Source organism: Agelaius tricolor, unplaced genomic scaffold (genome assembly GCF_023055355.1).
Source record: "Agelaius tricolor isolate 1412-34295 unplaced genomic scaffold, bAgeTri1.0.p SCAF_4, whole genome shotgun sequence".
NCBI classification, from domain to species: domain Eukaryota; kingdom Metazoa; phylum Chordata; class Aves; order Passeriformes; family Icteridae; genus Agelaius; species Agelaius tricolor.
The window spans coordinates 33,992,524-34,012,241 of NW_027269264.1; the positions used below are offsets into that span (position 1 = coordinate 33,992,524).

Genomic DNA, 19,718 nt, shown 5'->3' on the forward strand with positions numbered 1-19,718 from the left:
ATACCACCTTTAATTCAAAGAACCAAAACTATGCCTGTAGTATATCACCAAGTGCTCTGTTATTACCACAAATCATAGTAGCACATTGAATCCCATGTCCCAGAAGTCTCCTTTGGAGTCTTTTAAAATGAGTTCAGGATGAGCTCCTGAAGGATGATACTATAAGGATTTTTTTATGGTGTACACAACAAAACATTTCATAAAGCTACCAATGTAATAATGCCACATGACCTTTAAGAGGACATGTACAGTTTAGGATGTTGCCTGTGTAATCTGGGAATGCTGTACCTTCATCAGACCCTGCTCCCAGACTAAGCCTCCCTCCTATGAGACCCCTTCCCTGGGGGACTTTACCTCCTCTCTGCTGGAAGGGAATTCTTTATTTACCCCACTTTCTTTGGTACAAGAGCCATCAACTCAGTGTAACACTATTTTCTCCTAATTCTTCTTCATGAGACAAGTGGCATAACTATGACTCAAGCACCATTTTGGGAAGATAGAGAAGTAACCCAAGTTGTGGGAAATGTAACTACAGTATGGCTTGCTTTTAAGGCCACCCACTGCAGAGATGCCATGGCAGGTAACACCATACCAGTCTTAAAAGAGACTGTTGAGGGGATCAGAACAAAGGTACACTAAGACTAGATGTCTCAGAACAAGGACAGAGAAAACATATCTTGACAGTATTGTTGTCTGTACTGTGATACTGCTTGGTATATCATGTGCTTGGAATACCCGTACCATCGACATATTAGCATATAGTCGATCATTGAGTAATCCATGACAACTGTGGGCCTTTACACAGGGCAGTGAGGCTCCCACACACTTTTCTAGCAGTTTTTGCTCTGGGAAGTTTTATTGCTTTATTGCTATACAAGTACAGAAGATGCAACTGAAGAGGCAAAGAGAGTGTGACTAAAATGACAAAGTAACTTACAGTCACTAACAAATATAATACTTCTTTTTTGTTAATTTTTCTCAGGTAAAAGATATATCTTAGTACCTTAGTAGAAAAGATGCTAGGACCTATATCTAAGTACAGAAAAGGAACAATATAAGTAGTATCTCTCTCTGGGCCAACTAACTGAACAACTGGAAGATAGAAAATGTGATGATGCCTCCTGATCTTCCATGGCTTGTGTGACAAAAGTTATAAGCCAATTCATTAAAAATAAGATGTTGACTATAAAAATAATAAAAAGCAAATATAATGTGATTTGGAATACAGCTCATTACTAATGATAGATGGCTGTTATATTAGCTGCAGGATATCTGCAATACCCAGAAACATTTATTACGTCACTCTGGAGCACAGACTCAATCTCAATACTAGAAAACAGATAAGTTTGTGTAGCTATTAATTTTACCGTCCTTGTTTCTTAACTCAGTCACTATTTTGCCCACAAGGATGATTTGGAACTCCAACTCCTCATAAAATCCTTTTTAAAAAAATTATCTGTGTAATATGTGTATCTTACATTTTATGTCTGGCAAAATGGCTTGTGACAGAAATATTTCAGTCTCTTTGCTCAACCACCCTTTATATTTTGCCATGGGACTATCTGAAAGTTTTATGCTGCTGCTTTTACATGACCAACCAAATCCTGCCCACAAAAGCAAGAATGGAAACATCCTCATCAGCTGGCCTAGAAGCATCTGTTGAATAGGATGCTACATTGTTAGGTGAGCATTCACCATATGACCAACCTTGAGTACTTCTCAGAAGGAAGCAAAAAGGGGCCTTGTGAGAGCTAGCGTCATGAAGCTCCTAATTCACACAGTCCGTGCTCACACTAAGATGAGCAATTTTACCTGACATTTTAATTGTTCTCACAAAAATTGAATGTCTGCAAGCATACTTCAAGCCGTTTCTTTAAATGGCTCTTGTTGGCCATTGGCTGAACACTACTAACCTAGGAGTGCTGAAGAAACAAATCAGAGTCAGGGACACTCCAAGTAGTGTCTTGAGTTGCTATTACTTTCCTCCATGATACTGCAAAATAAATGTAATTGCTCAATACCCCCATTTCCTAATTTCTGCTTAGGTATCATGGTTCCATGAGGAGAAAAGTCCTGCTTATGAAACCTGATTTCCTTTTAAAACAAGCTAACCCACCTAGCCGATCAAGGGAAACCAAGTGATGTAATCTTCTGGGATTTCAGTAAAACTTTTGGTACCATCTCTCACAGGATCCTTCTGGACAAAATGTCCAGATAAACACATCACACAATGGGTGAGCAACTGACTCACAGGTCAGGCTCAGAGGGTTCTAGTGAATGGGATGACATCAGGCTGGTGTCCTGTCACAGGGTTCTGTGCTCTTAAACATCTTCGCATCTTCATCTTCACTAATAAGTTGGATGCAGAACTGGAAGGGATACTAAGCAAGTATGCTAACAATACTAAACTGGGTGGAGCTGTTGATGCCCTTGAGAGCACGGAGGGCCCTGCAGAGGGACCTCAACAAATCAGAGAACTAGGCAATCACCAACCATGTGAAGTTCAATAAGGAAAGTGATGAATTCTGCACCTGGGATGGGGCAATCCTGGATGTATGGACAGAATGGGAAATGAGATGCTGGGAAGCAGCAACATGAAAAGGGACCAGTGGGTCCTGGTTGATGGCAAGTTGAACATGGTCAGCAGTGCCCTGGCAGCCAGGAGGGCCACCCGTGTCCTGGGGGCATCAGCCAGGCAAGGGAGGGGATTGTCCTGCTGTGCTCTGCACTGGGGCAGCCTCACCTCCAGTGCTGGGGCCAGCTCTGGGTGCCACAATAGCCTCATGTAAGGCTAGAGAGTTTCCAAAGGAGCATCATGAGGGAAAGGTGCATCACACAGGGAGTAGGTGGGCACTGGAACAGGCTCTCCAGGGCAGTAGTCACAGCATCAAGCCTGACAGAAATGTTTGGACATTGCTCTCAGGCACATGGTGGGATAGTGCTGTGCAGGCTAGGAGCTAGACTCGATGATCGTTGTAAGTCACTACCAACTCAGCATATTCTGTGAGTCTGTGTTTTTCCACACATTCTGTATCATTCACTACCTAAATTTAATGCTCACTGTGAGTACAGCAACCGATTATTATACATTAGCTAAATCCTGAAGTTCTTCTTTCATGTAACTGAGGTAACTGAAGCCAATACTGATCATGCTTCCAGAAAATCTGAATGAAAACCACATAGATGTACTTTTCTGCCACTATATGCTCCTAACAACTTCTATCACTACTACTGCAAAGAATAGCTTTCTATGAATACAATCCTTGTATTATACTTACCTGTATTTTTTAGCAAGGGTATCCCTCTCTGTTTTCTGGTTTGCAAGTATTTCATTCAGAGTGTCTTGTATCTGAGACAGCCTTTGGATATACACATCTGTTCAATATTTTGAAATAATCAAAATTATGATGGTGATAAGAAGCAGGAAATAATTTCATTAATAGCATTTTCAGTATGGCAAATACACAGCCAAAGTATAAAGACACTGCTAGAGCACTATGTTATACTGTAATGCATGCTGGTAGCTCCTAACAATTGGAGCACTTTTAATGAAATTCTTATAGAAATAATTAAATACAAGTTTAACTTTAAAAAATTAGCAGAAGTACTAGAAAAATCTGAAGTGCAAGTACCTTGTTTAGGAAATTATTAAGAGAAAAAGGAATTAATTAAAGAACTGCCCTATGGATGATAAGCCCTGAAAATTTTCAAGCTCTTTGTGTTGCAAGTAGCAACATAACATGGCAATTATACTGAGGCTACCTGCAGAAGTTACACAATCGTAACAAGGTGCCTAAACCTTTCATTTGAAGTATTATGAAATAGCTTAATGAACCTAGACTGTTTCAAGTTGCATACAAAGGTAAAAGCATATCTGTCCCAGTTTTACATAGTTTCTAACTCATATTATAAAGTTAAATTATAAAGAAGAGCAATTATAGATTCTTCTTTATACACCCTATCTCATAGACATATAAATGAGGGTTAGAAGTCACAACCAGTGGATACCACTGGGATAATTTGCTAAAATTGTAACCTAATTCCTGAAACTCTAAAAGTCAATACAAGCTTTACATAATCAGGAAAAAATGAGAAATTACAATATTAAATTGGAATTCGTAAAATGTTTCCCCAAACATTTTTCACAATACCTACCAGTATTTGCCTACTTAGTAATATGTAAATATTGCTTTTATTAAGGTAGTTTAATAGAAATTTTGTATCTGTTATTTATAGTAGATATCACTGCATGGAAATACCTTGAGATTTTAGTCCATTTTCTTTTGTCTTAGTTCAATCTTGTGCCTCATCAATAGTAATGACTATGACTTAGTTTAAGAGGTGCTACATTACTAATGCTTTTGTCAGTAGTGGTAACAGATCACCATGTTAATTTCTCTCAACCCCTGAACAAGAGAAGTCTGATTACCCCTGGAAAGGAGAAGTCTGATAGTTCTTTTTGCTCATTCATGAAATTGCACTGATGTCTGTGCACAGGTGTCTGTCTGTTGCATCATCTACTTATCTGTCAAACATTTTTCAAGAAAACACCTATTTTAATTAACCATACCCCATAAATCTGAGTTGGAAGCAATCCATATAATTCCATATTTCACATTTATTTTTAAAGGGATAAATTTACTTGTAAATACCATTTGAAAGCTTTAGCCTGTATTTAGGAATATAAATTTAAAAACAAACCCTTTCTTTCTGTCAGCAAGCAAAACTATTTCATGAGTACAAGATGCTCCAATTAAACAGCCTTGCCTTGATGGGTGAGGGCAGCTGGGGAGAGAGACCTTAGTCAAAGGCATTCTGCCAGGAAGCTATGCCTCTTGAAGCATCCTGGCATGGATACAATAGACTTCAACAGATACACAGCAGCAGCATCATGATCACCTAAGAAGTCACTGTCACTTAGTAAAGTCTTGAGATTAATCTGAACTGAGATTTGATAGCCTAAGACAAATTACACCTCTGGGCATCAGCATCTCTTAAACTGCCAATCATTCACACTGTCTGCTGTAAAGAATTCTCTTTTTATCTCTCATAAATTACTTTAGGCTCCTGGAAGTCTAGCCACATCAGAATAAAAATGCTGCATCTGCTACTTTACCTACAGACATAGCTGTCCTTGGTCATGCAGGGGCTCATGTGCTCATAATTAAATAATGCTGCCAGAAGTATGCATTCTTATCTAATGATCCCTTTTTAGAGAATTAGGATGACTTGAGACACATGCCTCCAAGTGACATGCCTTCCTTTTCTGTCATAGTATTCATTCCTGTGTAACAGAAAGTACTTTGGGAAGTGCCCACTCCTGAGAGGTGTTATTAAAATCTTATTCTCTGAAGCTTTATTTTCCAGAGGAGATTCAAATATATTATGTGCAATAATGTTTTAAAAACAGTTATATTGCCGAAGATATTTACCCACTAAAAATAGGTGAAACACTTCAATTTATCTACCTGCATCTTTGGAAGTTCTCAACTCAAACAGCAACAGCTCTTCCTGCTTCTTTTCTGTATCCTGTATGGCAGCAACAGACTCCTGTTAACAAACACAGAAATTACCATAAGAAGTACAGCCAAGTATATAGAACACTATACAAAACAGGCCATGACACCTGGCCTGCAGTTTAGGTATTGTAGACTCAAGTAATTCCAGTTTGGGGATTACTGTGTAAAGGCAGTGGGGCACTGGTAGGACAGAGGTACACAGTGACAAGAACATGCTCTGCAAGGGGCTGTCACAGCCTGGGTTTGCTGTGGCATTCAAACTAGTTGATGCTCAGAGTCCTCCAGAAACCTCTGAGTGCACAGCAAAGATTGGACAGTGAATTTCACCATGACAGCATCATCTAGACAATGTAGGCATAGGTTACAGACACCAGGAAAAGCTAACAACTTGTGCAAAAATCTTCCTTGTTGTTTTGTGGTAAGATAAACAATATCTAAGTATCTTCATCATCATGATGGCAATTCATTACTGTTTCAAAAAGAACCATTCTGAAAATGTGATTAAAAGCTTCAGATCTCACAACCTTTTTTCCTATTTTTATAAGCAATAAGAAATCTGTGTCAGTATTGACTACTGTTTCCACAATAAATTTAAATGCACAGGAATTATGAACAGAGAGAGGTGATTATAAACATACTCATCTATGTAAATCACAACTTATCTTCTATAACTCTCTGCATGATGCTGTTTTTACATACATTTCAATGGATTATTTATTATATTTATATATTTTGCAGTCATCAAATGTCACTATGCAGTTGTACACCACAGAGCAGTTTAACAAAACTGTAATCTATACTTACCACACTGTATTTCTCATGTTGTGTCTCCAAAGCTGCATCATCATTTTTATAGCAGTCATAACAATGATGTTTTGATCTTTCCTCTCCACGATTGAGAAAAAATAAATAAAATTTAAAAGTAATTTGCAGGAGCACCATAATAATGTAAGTTAAAAAGATGCCTGCCATGGCAGGCAGTTAGCACACTAATTTAGGTTAAAAAGATGCAATGGCAGATCAACTAATCAAAACTATCTTGTATATGCAAAAGAGATCAAATTTAGGTAGCATAAAGAAATGAAAGCCACCACTTTCAAAACTAGTAATTTCCCTTCCTGTGAAAGGAAATACAGATAATAACAAAAAACTGAGTATCCAAATATGTTCTTCTTCCAAATATGTTCTTTTCTTTTTTTTTCCTTTTTAAATACAGACAATAACAAAAATCTGAGTATCCAAATATGTTTTTTCTCATTCTCTCAAAAAAAACCAAAACCCACCCACACATGCTATTTTCCGCAAATAAATAAATAAATATCATTCAATAGTTAATGGAATTAAAATCTGTGTCAAACTACTTGAATGTATGATTTTTCCTTAAGACTACAGAGTAATCCTATGATTTATATTACATACCAGTAACTTCAACAGTTTGAACAGGAAGTACAGAGTCTGTAGCACCATACGTCTTCAACAGTTCTTTCATTTCTGCATCACAAGCTTGATTCAAAGCACTTTCTCCTGAACCATCCCTCTCATTGGGATTTGCTCCATGCTGCAGCAGAATCCTGGCTGCCTATTATGCATTTTTGTTATTTGTACAGTGGTAATTCTTGTTGTGGACTTAATATACAACTACATGTGTTATATCTAACATCCATCACAAATAGTAGAGGTTCTCTAGATACTCTAGAGAGTATATACATAAATAAGATACTCTACAATCATTATACCTGCAATCCAAATTTAAAAATCCCAAATAATTGGCTATTGTCAACACAGATTTCTATCTTACATTTCTTACATTTTTCCTTTAAAATACACAAATAACTCACAAATTTTCACAAAACACGTAATTTTTATAGTACTAATTTTTATGATTTTATGGTAATACAGAATGATTACAAAACACCATGTATCTGAATTAAGAGGAGCTGGTCAATTGCATTAAGACCAAAGTGCAGAATAGAAGTGCATTTCTTTCTTTAAAATTGGTTTCGGTTTCATGCACTGATATTTTTTTTTCCTAATTCCAAAAAACTTGAAGTTTGCTTAATCACAGAATGTGGAAATCAGATTAGTGGTATCAGTGGAATCATTTACCCCCTAAATTCAAATCATGTGAAAGTACTGATGAGGTCAGACCTTGGATGGTAAAAGAATTTTCATATGTATGACTTTTCAGCTTTAGCATTTCTTCTTATTTCTTACACTCAGAGTGCAGTTAAGTAGGAAAATGCACCAGAACAAGAATGCTGACTCAAAGTTCAGGATGTTCTCTTGTTGGTTTTCCCCCAAAATGCTGAATAATACACTTATACCTTTGCAAGAATCCGACTGATAGTTTGGCTCCAAGCCTGTGAAATCATCCCCTTTGTTTTACCCTTGCTCACAGAAAAAGATAAATGTGATAAAACATGAATTGTCCTGACAGAATTAGAAGTAGTATGTTTGAGCCAATTTGGCGTCACCTTTACACTTAGCTCCCCAGAACTCACTCTGTCAAAAGAACATTTTATTTATTCCTGTGCAGTGCTGGGTACCACAAGTCAAGAAGAATGTGAAGGTCCCTGAATGTGTCCAGAGGGCAACAAAGCTGTTGAAAGTGCTGAGAGACGTATTCTGTGGTGAGCCACTAAGGGCTTTGGGCTTGTCTAGTTTTGACAAAAGGAGGCTCAGTGACCTCACTGCTCTCTGCAGCTTCCTGAGCATGGAAGTGGGGAGGGAGATACACATCTTCTCCCCCTGGGATCCAGCAACAGATAAGTGGGAATGAGTCTAAGCTGTGCTAGAGGAGTTTGCCTGTGAGGTGGTCAATGTCCCAAGGCTGTCAATGTTTAAGGAACATTTGGACAATGTTAATATTATTTAACTTCTGGTTGGCTCCAAAGGGATCAGGCAGCTGGACTAGATGATCACTGCAGGTCCATTCTAACCCAAAACAGTCTGTTTTACAGAACCACAGAATGGTTTGGGTTGGAAGGAACCAGTTAATAAAAAAATTGTTTATTTTTAAACAGAAAGACCAAAATCTTTTTTTTTACAAAAATATTTTTTTTTTACAATTAAGGTAGTGAGACACTGAAACAGATTGCCCACAGAAGTTGTGGTTACCCCATCTCAAGAAATGTTTGAAATTTGGTAGGACAGGGCTTTGGGCAAGTTAAGCTAGTGAAAAGATATCCCATCAATGACAGAGGCCATTATGGCTACGTGCTATTCTCCTCTCCTGCTTAAGCCACAACCACCAGGGGCACTGGTAATAGATGCATCCAGCCTACTCCACACTTTGCAGGGGAAAAAGGGCACTGTCAACAGTGACCCAGGCATCTTATTGGTATGGAAATATGACTGTGAGTCAATCACCTTACTTCATAAATAGTGCCCAGCCCAGGGCCCCTTGAGCTTTCTCACACAGTAATGGGCTGCACACCAGGATCTCCCTTTGAGTATAGGGACACATCTCAGCATTACTCCTTGAGGCACAGAAATTCCTGTCACAACAGATTCTCCATAATTGATGCTAAACTTTGAAATCTTAGCTAAGTGATAGAAAGGATTGATTGTGAACATACAGTCCTCTCTAGACATAAACTGCTGACTGAGTCTGGAATGAAGTCTGGATCTAGCCATCTGAGAAGGAGTTTAGAAAGCAAGGGGATCCTTTCTGAACATCATGACTCAACAGGAGGGTCCCTCCTCACAGTTGGGACCCTGTTCTCTATGCAGTAAACAATAGAATTGTGTTAAACAACTGTCCCATTTATCAGTGAACTTTGTTAACTCACTGTTTTGTATCACTAAGCATATCATTTGTTCTCTCTTAAGTGTGAAGTGCATCACTCCCATCTGCGGCAGCACTGAACTATCAATAAATTGAGAATGTTCAACTTTAATACTGTTTTTAAGAAGCCCAAACCTGACAAAGAACCACAGGGAGTTTCTGAATTTTTATGATTTGTCTGTTGTATTAAAGAAGTCAACTAACTGTACAATTTCAACTGTCACTACTGAAGAATATTTTTCTCTGATTTTTTTCACTTTAAAGAATACTGGTTTATTTCCTAAATGCAAACCTACACTAAAATTATGTTTGTAACTTCAATGAAATGTGGATTTTGCTTTGCTGACCCTCTGCTGGAAATCTGTGTTGGGAAATCTTATGTAAAAGAAAAATATACCTCCAAATAATTGCCCGAAACAGCATCGTGTATCGGTAAAACACCACAGAGACTTCTGCTGTTAACATCAGCACCTGCTTTCAGTAATTCTAAGATCACATCAGTAAATCCTCCATTAGAGGCTTCATGAAGTGCTGTCCAACCTAATAAAAGCAAGATAACACAGTATGCATCTGATCTGGAAAGATCCACAAAGGTCACTAATTAGTAACTCTACATTTTGCTGCATTTAAGATAAATCTTACACAAATAATCATCAGGAAAAGCTAAGGTAAATGATTTTGTGTGCATTCAGTTTACTTCAAAGAAAAACTCATCCAATATTAAGCAGAAAAACAATGCTTTCTTTTCTACTGCACTAGAAAAATAATAGAAGAAACAAAATTGGAGTAGAAAAACTCTAAAAACTCAGGAGCACAGTATTAATAATCTGATTTCTAATACCAGTAGCATTTTATAATATCAAGTCTGCACGACTTGATAGTATAGAATAGGATCCATTATGAGACTATGACAACAGAAACATGCTATATATTTAGGTAGGAAAAAGGAAAACATAATCTTGTCATCTGTTTTTTTTCCTTATTTCTTAAAGAAATAAGACCTGTCTGAATGTGCTTCACACATGCATATACTGATGCACATAAGCTCCACCAAACTTAAAGTTCACTTCTGTGCACATCTCTGAAAACATGCTCTTCAGCAGAGTAAAAAGACCCTTCTGAGAAACAGTCGGCATTACCTCCATACTGACATGAAAGTTATGTGTTCATTCAGTGTGCTTGCACTTGTTTAATGACTTCCTCTAAATTTAAGCCAAGAATCTGTAATTTTATTAAAATTATGCAAACAATATATACATGTCTATACTACAGATTATGTAAAATTGTAGTATAAAACAAACTCATAAGGGAGTAATTTTTAAACCTGCATAGTCCTGTTCATTGACAGAAATTCCAGATGATATTAGAGTCTTCACCAAACACACATCTCCTCTCTTAGCAGCAATATGCAGCTGAGTTTCCCCTTTTCCATTTCTCCTAATTTTCATCTTTCTCACAGCTCCTGTCTTACAGGTACCAGGTACAATTACAGCTGCTTCCCTGGTAGATTCTAAACAGATATTGGGTGTTCATTAGAATTTTTTTCACAAAGAATGCTTAAGTATAAACAGAAAATTAAACTTCATAATTTATTTGAATTACTGTAAATGTAAATACTCTTGCTTTAATTATTCACTAACATCAAGTGACTATAACAAAAAGTTAAAAAGTACTGTGGTAGGTCCTGTGCAACAGGACAAATGACAAGCAGATCCTATACTTAAGAATTTCCAGTTAAAACCTAGATGATTCAACAAGGGTACAACAAATTAGGAAGACAAAAGAAAGGTAACAAGGTTGAAATTTTATACTGTATAGAGGTAGAGAATATGTTAGGTTTCTCCATGGATGGCTTTCAAGTTACCAGGCTGCTAAATATATAAACTGCATACATAAAGATATGTAAAAAACTATAAAAGTGGAGACTTTTTATTGCACCACTCCTTATCAGTTGCTAATTCTGTATCAGGGAAAAGATAGGTTGTGAAAAATCACATCTATGTGTGAAAAACTTCTTAGATTTAATAGTAGATGTAATCTACTTCTTAGGAAGTAGATTACAAGATAACAAGTCTTTGAGTAATGTTTAGTGGCATAGATAATCTATCATTTAAACCTGTGCACAACTGGACCCATAATTGCAAATAAACTTGATTTATTCCTTATTGGTTCACAAAGCAAACAACATTCACTTTAATGATATCATGTGGTCATCAGAGAGGGTCTAATTCTGAAGCTTCAGGTAACAATTTACCAAATTCCAAGACATACAACAGAAAAAAGATTAACAAAGTACTTATTATATATATTGAGTAAGGATAACCCTCTCTTCAAACTGGTACTAAAGAGACAGGACATATAAATCTTTCAAAGCTCTATCATCCGTGCTAATTTTTTTCAAACTCCTGTTCCTTTTATCATACTACCCAGATATTTTTTAAGAGTTTACCGTATTCTTTCTCTGATTTCTTGAAAATATGTAATTTATTCAAAGAACACAGAAGCGTAAGGTTTTCAGTGAGCATTCTGCAACTCTCATCCATGGGTTTTTTTCTCCTTTTATACCTATGAACAATCAGTTGCTGCATCTTCCTCATCTCATCAAACAAGCTCTTTTCTAAAATATTTCCAGTCAGCATTATCCATTAGTATCAAACATCTTCTGTACTTGACACCTGGCTTTCTTCAGGCACCTCCTGCCTTCTAGAAAACTGGCTTTTCCAATGTTTCATTCGAAGAAAACTATGGAGCTTGTCATACAAGACTATTTGGAAGAACATGAAAGACAGACTGAAGTGATAGTAGAGACAGACATACAGTGAGGATATACCCATCATGGTTTTAAATGAGCTCACTGTAGGCTGTTCAAACCTGTGAGAATGCATTCAGGAAACCCTTTTTGCACTGACACTGCTTGGCCTACACTGTATTGGCAACAAGAAAACTCAAGAGCTCCTTTTTTAAGTGAAAACTTGAGATTTTAAAGCACACAAAGCCCATCACATTATTAAAATACTCATCCAATCTAAGACCTACTTTACCATAAGATAATGTCTTTTGTCTAAAAGCTTCTGAACTCCCAAAGCAATCATCCACTTTCTGATTCTTCCTTTTCTTCCCTTTGGATTCATAGGAGAATGTCCTAGGGATTTTTTACAGACATTGAAGGAAAAAAAGGGCACACAACAGCCCATTAAGCTAATGAACCTTAGCAATATTGGCTGCAAGTGAACAGAAATAATTGCAAAGTTTTCCAGTTAAATTGTCATGCACAACAGTTTGCTTCACGGCTATTAGGAAACATTTGCAAAAGCATGATGGGACATTGGTTTGTGAATTGCAAAATGTTGGTTCTCTGTGGGATGCATTGCCAGGTGGGTCATGAGAAAGAAAGATCCAGATCTTGGCAAATACAAAGTCCAGTCAGCACAGTACAAAGACAAAATGAAGAGATTACTGTAACTAGCAATGAGGTTGGATTAGGCTGACATACCTCAGCAACTTCAAGGACATTGTCCTTCAATACCTCCACATGGGTCTATGAGCAATTATTTCCACAGGTTGAACTATAAGAAAAGAAGCAAGCTGTTTGTACCTTCCTTCTGTATAAGCAGAATGGAAATGTTGGAAGCCTGGTACATGACTGACTGTAGATGAAAGTGACACTGTGTCAATTGTGAAGAAAATATTTTTATTCAATAATAGAATAATATAAGGAAGACCAGTGGGACAAAGAAGCAATCAGATGGGATAAAAAGGCCAGTTCATGACAAAAAAGTGTAAGAGAGCAAAAAATCTGAAAACCCCACAACTAAGAAAACATAATCCCATTTTTCACTTTATTTCTACAGCAATCTGAATGCCATTGTCCTGGACTTTGAATTTATTATGGCCTTCAACTGTATGAAGGGCTATACTTTCTTGCACTACCTCTGAAATGGCAACACTCTCCTGGTATGAAGGGAATAATTAAATTTATCAAATAAAATATTACCTGAAGTATCTCTTATGAGGAAAAAAGTAGCCTGGGACATGCTATCCCAGAGAAGACCAAAATGTAAGACACATGTTTGAAACAAATCTTTTTAAAATCATAATGGCACAAATAGAAGGCAAAAAAGGTTTTAAGAGGGAAGGGATCCTATCGGAACTACAGGTTCTGGTTTTAGTAAGTCTTGAGTACCATGGTTCTCTTGTTCTAGAAAGAACCAAAGTACACAATGCGTGCCAACTCTATCAAAAAATCTGTAATTGAAAATATTTAGAGGTTAAGATGACCTGGAGCAGGGCTCTACTGTGATCATAAGGCTACAAGATAAATGCAAATCTTAGACATGGGATGAAAATGCTAAACAAAAAACTGCATGTGCAGGCAGAAGAAAATAGAACTACCAGAGGATGCTAGATCCTTATTCTCATGGAAGTAGGTTTCTATCTATACTATAGCTAACCCAAAGGTACCAGTACAATCAGAGTCTATGCAGATTTGTGCCTGATGAGGCTATATTCTGTATGTTATCATATTCTATAAAATACAAGTTGATCTTTGTGTGCCAAATATATGAAGAGGCCTGTTCTTTCATCTGTGACATGTAAAACAGTTAACTAAAGACCAATCAAATATTATTTTAAACTGCTGTTTATGTAACATACTTAAGTAAAGATAAGCTTTAAGTCCTCACTTATGATCCTGCATCCCGTCAATGACAATGCTGAAAGACTGAGGAATGTAACATAAACAAAATGTGCATTCTGTAAAATGAAGCGCAGATATTTCTGGAACAATTTAACTATTCACTAGAGTATTTGCTCAACATGCTATATATTTCTTGTCAAACTTTCTCTCATACATTTCAAAAAGCCTTCCTCGTGTACATTTGGAAAAAAAACTCTACTGGTTTATAAAGTATTAACTTTTCACCTGACTTCTTAGATGTTTTCTGTTTTGATGCTTGACTCAATTGTGATTGATTAGATGAAAGCTTCTTATTGCTGCTACTAGAATATGAGGCTGCCTTTGCTTTTTGGCTTGTCTCCTGAGGATTTGCATATGCTGGTTCTGACTCCTCTGTCTGTAAGGAAATCTATCAAAACAAAGGCAAAGAGAGTTTTAAACTCAGGGGTGATCCATTAGTTTTATTTCCATTAACATCATATTATACTTCATTTGTCTTGCAAAAAATTATTCTGAAGGTGTTCTCATATCTGTATTTAGACTCCTGTCACTCAAATTACTACTGTTACTCTGCATGAGACTGTGTTAATCCCTGTCACATCCTGTTGTAACTTTAAAACAGATACATTGTGAGAGGAAGTCAAAGCAAATCAGTATTGACCGAGAATCAAGTGCTCTTAGATAGTTTTGAGAAATGGATTTGTAAAGGATTCTCAAAACCTGACTGAAAGCTCACACAGTCTTGTACATCTGTATGCAAACTCTGAGATAAGGGGTGCTGACTTAGAAAGGCCATGGAATAGAGATGACATTGTTGAGAGAGATTGAACTAGAAACAAGTTTCAAATGATGGCCTTGCAAAAAGACCAGATATTTTGGAGAATTAGGACTGTGAAAGATGCATTGTAGCAAGAACACGCAGGGTAAAATAATAGGTGATTTGTGTTAGAAGTATTAGCAGCATTGTGCAGCAAAAGCCAATATGGTGAAAAGCATTTATAAGGTATTGTAACCAGGAAATGGGTTAGTTTCTAACAGAATGGCATAGAGTCTTACATTTCTTGTCTGACCTTTCTACGAGATTGATAATGGAATGAAATCTTTTAAAACTCTTCTCAGTTGCCCTGTCTCTGTAGAGCTAGGATTTTCCACTAAACAGTCTGAGAATGTTGTGCACACACTTTGTCTCCAGAAACCATGGATGTGAGATAACACAAATCAGTGATCTCCTCCCTTTTACAAAGAAGTTGCTGAGCTTCCACCAGTACTGCCCTTTTACTCTGCAAATGAATTTTCACTGTACCATTGCTGAATTACATTCCTGTCGCAATACCACCTGACAGCTCAGTTTCTCTACAACATTAAGTGGGAGGCAACAATTATGAACAGATACAGCAATAGTCTGGCCCATTTCATTTGGCCCATCATGAGGAAAATATGCTTTCTTTAAAGCTCCTTGGATTGTACAGGGAATATGTACCTATTCTTGAGGTCCATATGACATGAGATAGTAGTTTCTGAATAGTTTTACTCTTCGCTGTAGCCTCTGCGATAAGAATAGCCATTTTAATCTTGTTGTTTTATTTTTTAAATTTTCTGCCTTCAGAGAAAAGTTTCTAAGAACTTTATTACTGTGTTTTCCACCGAATTTGTTTTTCTGCTTTGTTCATGTTTAGCAAAATTTCCTTTGATGCTCCAGTATTATCATGTTGAGGTACACTTGCATTTGATTCTATCTCCAAAACAGGCCATATCGTTAACTTCATTTTCTGATAAATTCCTTTATTATATACTAAAAGATAACTGTGCTGCTATGAAATTAACTGATTGCCTCTGTGCTGCTTTTTTGAAGTACCAAGAATTTAAGGAACTAAGAAACATGTGTAAAATAATGAAAAACTTCATGGGCAAAATAAAACAATAAATATTACTGAAGTGCTTTAAACTCGTATTTATTTTTGAAAATTGAATGAGTTTGAATTAATGATCTGCCTTTAAAACTTCCTTGCTTTTGTGGTCATAAACGAGAGCTCTAGTTTCATATTTCTGACAGGGCTGTCTGCAATTTTTCCAGGAAATTATAAAGAAGGGTAAACAAAACTTCAAAACCTCACAGAATTAACTCATGGTAATCTCAAAACCCATCTGGTCTAAAGGTCAGTGACTATCTGGCATTATCCTTCTGATTACTTTATACTGGAGAGAGAACCAGAGCACACATTGCAACATCTGACACAACTACTGAAATTATCAGTTACAAATCTATAGTAATAGGTTTACATAATTAAATGTCTACAGCACCAACTTTATCAATCATTCAATGTTTTAAAGCATAATCTAAGACTATACACCATGGATGCTGTTACACCGTAACATTTCAAAAGATGCATAGACTGTACAACTGTGAGTAACAAGGACAGTTATCATCACCACATAAAACTTCAAAAGCTCCAAAAGGTACACTACATCCTACATTTCAGATATTATGTTATCATTGTTGAAAGGAAGAAAACAGAGAGAGAAAATGCAGCTCTTAATGCTAAAAGCTGTGGCACTATATGCAAAGCACCGACCCAAGTGACTGATCACAGTCTTGTCTTTGCATGAAGCACCAGCTCCCTCATCCTGCTGAGACCTCACAGCATAATTGTGCAACCCCTACGCAAGACAGTGTATTCCCAACCCTTTTCTCTCAAAACCCAGCACAACTTACTCTACACGGAGGCAAGACATAATTATCCTACTGCTACAAGCCAGGCAAAAAATGGCAGTTTCAGTAAGGTTTCTGCAAGTACAAACAGGCACTGATGTACCACACTTCCTGAATTAGCTATGCAGCACTTGAAAAAACAGCAAGAACCACCATCCATGAGACACCTGCCTCTGTTTTGCATCATTATGAGGCTGTACCTTACTCCAAGTACTAGTGAGGATGAACTGTCACTCTCAGTCCCTGCTGGACATATCTAAGACATTGTGTGCTGGAATTTAAACACACTTCAGAAACAGTCATCTGCTTTAGTTTACCAAAGACTGTCAGCAAACTTCTAACAATTTATGATCAAATCAGATTTCTTTGTAAAGATATACCTGGTGCTGGTTTGTATCTTCTACACACTGAGTATTTAACATATTCTTTGAATCATCTCCACCTGAAATGAAAATGAAAGACAGAAAGAAACCAGAACTGAAGAGATCATAATTTACTTTACATATACACTGTCTTATGTCTACAGCATTGCACATAACATTAGTTACAATATTTAGCTTTCCAGAAAAAATATCAAGCCCATAAGGGTTTTATTGGAATCTAAAACACATCAAGATATAAAATATTTATCAAATTTTGGAGTCTAATCTTTGTTGCAAATAGCATCTTGTTCAAATCATGTTTCAAATTTTCTTGATGGTTAGCGTCCTGAGCAATTCTTTTTGAAACTTAGCATAACCCCTGGCTCCTCTCTGTAAGACTTCAAGTGTGCTTCAAGAGACCCAAAGAATCTCAGAGCAGAAGGCTGAGAGCCCTCACTAGCACCCCATCTATCTAATCTTCATGTCACCTGACAGCTTCTCAGGGGCAAGCCTGATATTATCTCTCTTCAAGTCTAGTTCTAGAGTTCTATCAATGAGCCCTGCTAACTTATGAGCAAAGACCTTCTTCCTTCCCTGAGATAGGTAAATCCCATCTGACACCAGAAGGCCTGGGGATATCCAGACCGTCCCTTTACTGAAAAACCCAGAATTGTGGCAGTGACATTAGCTACAGAGTCATGCATTAACAGATGGGGTTTGTCTGCTTCCAATGTCTCTGCTCACAACTGAAAGAAGAGAGGAAAAAATTGCCTGTCTGAAGTCTCTTGATTATCCCTGGACTACATGTTAAAGCTTTATTGCCATCTATGTGGAAAAGCAGTAATGGATAATAGTCTGAGGGACTGGGACTCCTTTTGACTTACACATATTACAGCCCACACAGTCCCATGGGTGTCCATGGTCTTAATCCTAGCTGTAATCAAGGCTTACCTTGTACCTGATTCTGATCAAACAGCCTCCTCCAAAATTTCTTCACAATTTCCCAAGTTCCCATGAATGTACAAGACCCAACTCCCTCCTTAGTCAATCGCTAGCTGTAACCCAACTTTTTCCTTACAACTTCACTAGCTGTTACCTACAGTAATATTTTCCTGTGCCCAGCCCTATCAGTAATTAAGGCTTGGCAACCCCTAAGTTCTAGATCTAATAGTAGTTTCCCATTTTTTCTCTTATGGACCCTTCAAAATTCAGACTTCATGCATTTTAAAACCTAATTTTATCTCTATCTCTAAACCATATCTCATCCATCAGCAAATCAATCAATGCTGCATCTTCCATTTAGATAGATAACTATTGTGTTCCACATCCTCATTTCAACTTTAAAGCTAACTCCAGCCCAAGAAAGAGCTGGACACTTATACTTTGTCAATGTACAGCAACTGTGGAGGGTAAGGAGTGCTCACTGTTAACGCAAGGCATCAGACAATGAAGGCCACTGAGGTACCAGCAATAATTAAGGAAATATAATCCAACAGATGTTCTAAATTTCTCCATTTAGCAGTGATGCTATGTCAGAGTAATTCTTTCCTACCTGCTACTGAGTATCTTCTGGATTTTGCCACATAACGTTCAAGAAGTTTCATCATAGATGGGTCAGAAGCTTCCTCTAATGCACACTTTCCCATCTGATTCTTTAATAAGGGATCAGCTCCATACCAAAGTAATAAGTTTGCCACCTAGAAAAATCAGTTTTTCAGGTAATTTTTTTTCTGATAGTATTTTTCAGAATCCTTATACAGGCTTCTCTCTCTCATACTTGACAACACAAGCAACTAAAATCAAATCTCTATTTTAGTTCATACACATCAAGCATTCCCCTAGATACATCATTATCCTGTAGTTCTATTATTTCTATGAATTGTTCCAGTTATTTTTACAATTGTTCCATTGTACCTGATGCCATTGAAACAAAGTCTCTCAAAATACAGGGAAGGATTCGTTCTCCCATAGCTCTTAATTGGCAGAAAATAACAGGTGATTTTAGGGTTTGAGTCAGCTGATCCATCTACGGTATCTACTTTAGGAGAAAATAAACTGTGCTCTAGATGTATCTATTGTGACTCCTGTGATTGCAAGGGAAGTTTTGACAGCTATTTCTGCTCAAACGAAACACATTGAGATGGTCTTGCTAACAACATTATGATTTTTGTACAAATATAAAGCCTGAATCTATTGTTACTCAAGAAATTACCACTAGCAAAATCTTCCATCAAGCTTTGCAAAATACTTTTTTAAGACATGGGAAATTTACAGTCTGACTATTTCGCTTCTATGGGTAAGTGCAATCTTATTTCAGCATTAATATAATTTTACTTGTACCTCTATATTTATTTCTTGAGCATCGCTTATCATTTCAGACTGAATTTGACTCACATCCCTCACCTCCCTGTTCAAGTCCCTCACTGCTTCTAACCAGATTGCTAATGAGAAAATTGTTAATGAAGTTTTCCTAACTCATACATTCTCCTAACAAGAGAGAAAAATAAAAAGGGTTCAGCTGGCAGCAAAAGCCCTTTTTGGTTTCACAAGTTGTCCCAAGTCTGTACATTTTTTCAATCAGTAGCACTGAGAACTCTTCTTCCATAACAGGATCATTGAGAGCATCACCACATGGGTGCTCTCCCTTTTAACTTGACCACTAGAA

General features: G+C 37.0%; 1 protein-coding gene across 1 annotated transcript in view; it reads right to left on the reverse strand.

Moving 5' to 3' along the window:
• Nucleotides 1-19,718, reverse strand: part of ANKRD31 (ankyrin repeat domain 31) — a 64,906-nt gene that overhangs the window by 20,051 nt on the left and 25,137 nt on the right. The window contains exons 12-20 of the mRNA XM_071425222.1: nucleotides 18,606-18,750; nucleotides 17,072-17,133; nucleotides 14,228-14,390; nucleotides 10,631-10,816; nucleotides 9,704-9,846; nucleotides 6,939-7,098; nucleotides 6,324-6,406; nucleotides 5,469-5,550; nucleotides 3,279-3,375 (exon numbers count right to left, since the gene is read on the reverse strand). Of these exons, the coding sequence (XP_071281323.1) occupies nucleotides 3,279-3,375; nucleotides 5,469-5,550; nucleotides 6,324-6,406; nucleotides 6,939-7,098; nucleotides 9,704-9,846; nucleotides 10,631-10,816; nucleotides 14,228-14,390; nucleotides 17,072-17,133; nucleotides 18,606-18,750 (1,121 nt within the window). The remainder of the gene's footprint in view (nucleotides 1-3,278; nucleotides 3,376-5,468; nucleotides 5,551-6,323; nucleotides 6,407-6,938; nucleotides 7,099-9,703; nucleotides 9,847-10,630; nucleotides 10,817-14,227; nucleotides 14,391-17,071; nucleotides 17,134-18,605; nucleotides 18,751-19,718) is intronic.